General features: G+C 41.9%; 1 protein-coding gene and 1 pseudogene across 3 annotated transcripts in view; both read right to left on the reverse strand.

The window, feature by feature from the left end:
- Nucleotides 1–676, reverse strand: part of nfic (nuclear factor I/C) — a 79563-nt gene extending 78887 nt beyond the window's left edge. Inside the window, exon 1 of one of the 3 annotated variants that reach the window (XM_072390228.1) lies at nt 301–676. In XM_072390228.1, coding sequence (XP_072246329.1) covers nt 301–381 — 81 coding nt within the window. In that variant the 5' untranslated portion in view covers nt 382–676. The remainder of the gene's footprint in view (nt 1–300) is intronic. The other 2 variants (XM_072390231.1, XM_072390230.1) reach the window with 2 other exon arrangements.
- A 2464-nt stretch (nt 677–3140) lies between these two features.
- LOC140312463 (kelch repeat and BTB domain-containing protein 4 pseudogene) lies at nt 3141–4038 on the reverse strand (annotated as a pseudogene).
- Between the last annotated feature and the right edge of the window lie 2434 nt (nt 4039–6472).

Below are 6472 nucleotides of genomic sequence, written 5' to 3' on the forward strand. Positions count from 1 at the left end.
GCTATCGGAGTACTTTGTTTTGCCTGGTTTTCAATGAAAATAGGATGCAGATTATTTCTATCGCTGACCGTAAAGAAAGCTACATTAAAGGAAAAGACGGACGGAGAAGCAATACATGAGGCTTGGTGATATTTGGAGAAACTGAGGCAACTATGCCGCCGTTTTGGGTTCCACTTTCCGCTGCATAGCCTGTGTTGTTCATTCACCTCCTCGCATTGCGTCTGTTTTTAGAAAACAAGAAGCAGCCCACTGATAGGAAGGGACTCTACTACATAATTGTTGCGGAACAGGTTGTCCTACCATTTCGAAGCTGAACGGCCACCGGGGGAAGTTAAAGCTGATCTCGGTGCCTGCCCATCTTGCGCTAACGGCCGTTATCATTCCATATCCATTTATATCATCATGCGTGAGCCAGCTGGAGTAAATCCGGGTTGCTCGAGCAGAAACGTCCCGCGTCAAGCTTCGAGCTGCGCGGCGTCCTCCTCCTCCTCCTTCAGGAGGCTGCGGCAGAACTGAATATTGTTACATTCACCTTCTCCTCTTCTTTATTTTACCCTTCTAGCTAGACTATCTTTCTTTTGTTCCATTTTCTTCTATCCTGGCTGCTAGTTTCCGTTTTTATTTCTTTTTTATATCTCTCACTGTCACTTATCTCTACACTCTTTACCCTCTCATAAATTGCAATATTCATGTGCCGTTCTAACGTAGGCGGTGATTTCAGATAATCAGAATTATGTCTGCAGGTCTGTGTCAACTCGTATCTTATAATATTATTTTCCACCATTTGACAGAGTTGACTGACAGAGTTATACAGTTGATTCCTTTTTAATGATGTTATCTTGCGGCACTCCTGTCCCTTTCTACAGACAAGGCATATTTGTTATGTACAACATTTGTTTAAAAAGTCTAAAAGACTAATTGACATAAATATACATCTATTTATTGATGTTGTTTTTTTTTTATTTCCAATAATTGGCTGGGTTCTGTGTCAGGGTTAGATGACATATTGGATTATTAGATTTATCTTACTGCCACAGAGACAAATCATTATTGCAATTATTTGTATACTAAATAATTGTCTGCAAAAATTGCTTAATTGCGACAGCCCTATTTTGGGAGTTGGACAGAGCATTTGTTGGATGACTTATCTGCACCTCCCCTTTCCCCATCACATTCTCTTTCTAAGGGTGTCAAACACTACCAGTCAATCCCCCTGCTGAATCTGAAATACACACAAGTTGTTCTTTGTGTTAGTTACTGACACATCAGCAGCGGTAATATTAGACACTGACAGTAAAAATCATTGTCGGTGTTAAGATACACAATCAGATAATGCTACAAATATGCACTTTGTCACTATATTTACCTGTTAGTTTGAAATTTGACATTAAAGGCTGCCTTCTTAGTTGATAAATGAGGCTATGGGTTACAAGACAGAAGTACATGATTCTGCTGGAGTGAATCTTGATTTACTCTAGCTGGTGGAGGCAGATGGCCACGCTTCCTGAGTTTGGTTCTGCCAGAAGTTTCTTCCTGTTCAAAGGGAGTCGTTCCTCTCCACAGTCGTGTCATGCGTGCTCAGGACGGGAGATTGGATTGAAGAGAAGTTTCGGTGCAATCTGTTGGTTTCCTTAGCCAGGAAATTGTTTTTGAATTGGCTCTGTAGAAATGAATTGTATTAATTTTTAAATTAATTGATTGAATTATGATTACAATGAATTAAACTCCAAGTGGCTTGAATTGGACTATTATTTAAGTGCCTTGAGATGACATTTGTTGTAATTTGGCGCTATATAGATAAAACTGAATTGAATTTAGTAACTTGACATTTTTACTACATGGTTATGTTGTTGGAATACAGAATGCTGTCAGACATTGTCTTGCTGAACAAAGCAAAGCCTTCTCTGAAAAGATGTCATATTTAGCATTGTTTCAAGGCCTGTGTGACATGTGCACTTTACCTTTGTAATGATATCGAATACAACCCCATTTACAGATACTGTCTTATGAACTGTGTACTGGTAACAGGCCACATAATCCCTCAGTTCTTTATCCCAGAGGATGCATTGTTCTTGATTTCCAAAAAAGATTTAAAATTTGGTTCAACACAGCACAGGACAGTTTTTCCAATTTGCTCATGTCATTGAGTGAAGTGTGTACAATTTAGAGCGGTCCATTAGAAGAAACATTTTTGTGTGATTTGCTGATTATTTGTCTGAGTTTTTTTTAAGTTATTAAGTTGATTGTTTGTTTTGTAACAATTTCGCAAATTGTATTTTACCTGGAAGATATTGATAATAAAGTTTGCTTTGTCCAAACCTCTACTTGACCTACTTAAAGAATGGTTGCTTTTCCTTTGGTGTCTTCAACACCTACATATTTCACCAGCATGCCATTTTTAACTTCCTCCAGCCGTGATCCTAATGTGGCTGTCTCATTTTAAGGACTGTGGACGTCTCTGCATAGCAATCTCCTGAAGAAAAAGTTATGAAGAAAAAACTCACAAGAAGCTGCACCCAACTACCTAAAGATATACCAAAACCACCTCGGAACCACTAAGTAAGTCCATAAATCCTGTGATATCAACGGCTAACGGCTTCATATACCACATGGCTACAGCTGGCACTAGACCTAAAGCTTTACTAACCCCCAACCAATGTGAGCTAGAAAACATGGGCCTAAAAGGAACCTAAAACATGCTAATATCGCTTGTCATTTGCAGACACAGTCTGCAAAGATCATAACATCTGCTTTGTGGAATATCTCACCAAAGAAGACAGAGAGGCACGGGAGGGTGTTCCTTCATTAATGGACAAAGAGTCGCTGTCACAGTTTAGTCATCCAATCATCAGTTAACTCCACTCACCTGTGCACACAGCTGCCTCTCATCACATGCAATCAGCCCAGCATATAGTCACCAGCTCCACACTCTATCCTTTGCCAGATTGTCTTTGCCATGCATGTCTTTCCAGCGTTCTCCTGCCAGCTTTACCGGTACCGACCTCGCCTGTCCCTGATTCCCTGCTTCGTCTGCCTCCTGGTAATTCGACCCAGCCTTCTGTCCCTGACCAAGAACTTTGCCTCTCCTCTCCCGATTCCTGTTTGCCGGTTTCTAAACCGTTTGTCTGTTTGCCAGAGTCTCAGTAAAGCCTTGAACTTTTTACCACTGTCTTCTGACTCCTTTGTACTGCAATTGGGTCCATACACCACCCGTTACAGTGCAGCGACACGGCAAGGGAGTGAGTCCTCGTCTCCTCTTTACCGATCAGGTAAATGTGGACAGTCTCACCAATTTCCTTAAGATTCTCCTGGAGAATGCAAGAAAATTCCTCTCTCTCAACCTTGTTGTGGTTTATCCACGACTCTATGGCCACCGTTGGATTCTGGGAACTTGGAACGCCATCTTTGATGTTGTCCAGGAGAAGACAGAGGGGCAGATTGAGAAATTCCTCGGTCTGATGCAGTTGAGCCAGGTGGATTTTAGCACAGTGCTTGGCTGCTGTATAGAGCTCCTGGTCACTGTGTCTGTCTGCGAGCCACATCACCTGTAAGCAATTCTTGACCTCCACTGTCCGGGAGAGGAAGCGAGAGCATTCCTCAAACAGAGCAGTCAACTGGTACATGTCTGCCATCTCATAGGTGTCCTGCAGCTCCTCCACCCTCAGCTTAATTGTGCCATGGTAGATGTAGTCTATCAGCAGCTGAAACACTGTGGCGCTCACATCTTTAAGCTCAATAGAGCGGTTATGGGATTCTTTGAGGTTGGAGGTGAACATTGAGCGAAAGAAACTACTCTGTGCTGAGAGCACTAACCGATGTAGCTGAAACTCTTTGCCGTCCACAGTGATGGAGACATCAGAAAACAGGCCATCTTCCAGGCACAGGTCCATGATGCTTTTCACCACGTGGCTTGAATGAGAGCGGTCTGTGAATGTGTATCCCAGGAAGTAGTTATCCTCTCCCACAGAGCCCCCGACACTGAGGCCACTCTCCTCTCTGGACTCCATCTTTGCTGCTACCCCTTTATCCCTTATACTTTAACATACTCCTCAGCAGCCAACCGTCATCGCTCTCAAACTCCACAATACCAGGTGGGCCAGAAGGTTTGGCTCTCCACCCGTGACCTTCCTCTGCGTGTGGAATCCAACAAGCTGGCTCCCAAGTTTGTTGGGCCCTTCACTATCGAGAAGGTCATCAATCCTGTGGCAGTCCGGCTCAAACTCCCTCGGTCTATGCGGGTGCACCCGACATTCCATGTGTCCAAGGTCAAGCCGGTCAACGAGAGCCCGCTGGTGCCTGCAAGAACTTTGCCTCTCCTCTCCTGATTCCTGTTTGCCGGTTTCTAAACCGTTTGTCTGTTTGCCAGAGTCTCAGTAAAACCTTGAACTTTTTACCACTGTCTTCTTACTCCTTTGTACTGTAATTGGGTCCATACACCACCCGTTACAGTCGCACCATAATCAGGTCCAAGACAGCATGATCTCTAAAACATCAACAACAACATTATTCCATGAATATGTGAATTTTGACAAAAGAACGTTATAATGTTACTTTTGTTACTATTTCTTGCATCCATATAAAACAAATTCAGTTCTTTAACAGTTCGTGTCCTTTCTTTTAAACCATTTTGTTTTATGGTTCAACTTTGAAACAGTATTTATCTTATTTCTGTTCATGCAAGTGGTCTAAGAGACATAACCAAAAGGAAAAGCTATTTTTTTATTCAGAAAGGGAATGATGCCAATATTATTTTTTGCAAGAAACACACTAAACCTGAAAAGGGTTTACAGTGAAAAAATATATTTCAGTCATGGCACTTCATGATCAGCAGGGGTCATCATCGTTATGAAAAACCTTCAGAGTCAGATTGTATCACACAAAGCAGATGATCGCTGGCTGACTATTATCTTGTCCCTTGATGATACCAAATTTATCTTGGTTTATGTGTATGGCTACAATAACAAAAATGAAAAACGTAGGATTTCTTAAACAAATCGCTTTACACATTTATCAATTGAAACATGTTCATCTAACTGAAAATATTGTAGCAGGAGGTCATCTTAAACTTGTTTAACATAGCTTCTATGATAGAGTCTCTTCAAACTTCTTTTCTAGTCACCCAAATAGCACTTTCTCTTGATTCTGTGATGATCTAAACTTAACAGATTAATGGAGATTCTTAAACCAGAAGTATGCACATACCATTAGTGTGGTCCCTATTATAACTCAAAATCTAGAATTGATCATTTGTTAAATGCAAATCCTTTGTTTTGTCATAAGGTTAGCTGTGATATTTCTGCTGCTCCACTCACTGACCACTGTGTTATTTATCGGTACATTAAACCGAAAACTGAATGAGTTTATTAAAAAATATTGGAAGTTTAATGCTAGTTTACTTAAAAATGACAATAACTCCCAAAAAATCAAATTCTTGATTTTCAAAATCACCAAATCAACAGACATACACTATATTGCCAAAAGTATTCTCTCATCTGCCTTTACATGCATATGAACTTAAGTGACATCCCGTTCGTAATCCATAGGGTTTAATATGACGTTGGCCCAACCTTTGCGGCTATAACAGCTTCAACTCTTCTGGGAAAGCTTTCCACAAGGTTTAGGAGTGTGTTTATGGGAATTTTTTACCATTCTTCCAGAAGCGCATTTGTGAGGTCAGACACTGATATTGGATGAGAAGACCTGGCTCACAGGTCTTCCCCTATAATCCATCTCAAAGTTGGTCTTTTGGGTTGAGGTCAGGACTCTGTGCAGGTCAGTCAAGTTCTTCCACACCAAACTCGCTCATCCATGTCCCATCCCCAAATGTTTCCAGAAAGTTGGGAAATTGTCCAAAATCTCTTGGTATGCTGAAGCATTCAGAGTTAGTTTCACTGGAACAAATGGGCTAAGCCCAGCTCCTGAAAAACACCAAACTTTATACTTGGCACAACGCTGTCAGACAAGTACCATTCTCCTGGCAACCGCCAAACCCAGACTCATCCATCAGATTGCCAGATGGAGAAGCATGATTCGTCACTCCACAGAATGCGTCTCCACTGCTTTAGGATCCAGTGGCGTCGTGCTTTACAACACTGCATCCAACGCTTTGCATTGCACTTGATGTACGGCTTGGATGCAGCTGCTCAGCCATGGAAACCCATTCCATGAAGCTCTCTATGCGCTTTTCTTGAGCTAATCTGTATAATCTAATCTATAGCGATTGACTCTGCTGAAAGTTGACGACCTCTGCGCACTATGCACCTCAAGCTTGTTTTATAGTTGATGCATTGCTCACTGTGCGCATAGTCATGCACCAGTCAAAATTTGTATCTTGGCACGCACGGAGAACGGCAAACCGGATGGACCAATTCGAAAACAAACTCAGCAAGGAAGTGCATCTGTACAGGCACTGTACGACACTGCACTGAAACAACATAGTGCCCACGTCAACTCCCATAACTCGTGGACACAG

This window comes from Leuresthes tenuis, unplaced genomic scaffold, assembly GCF_036924035.1.
Source record: "Leuresthes tenuis unplaced genomic scaffold, fLeuTen1.0.hap1 SCAF_7, whole genome shotgun sequence".
Taxonomy (NCBI): domain Eukaryota; kingdom Metazoa; phylum Chordata; class Actinopteri; order Atheriniformes; family Atherinopsidae; genus Leuresthes; species Leuresthes tenuis.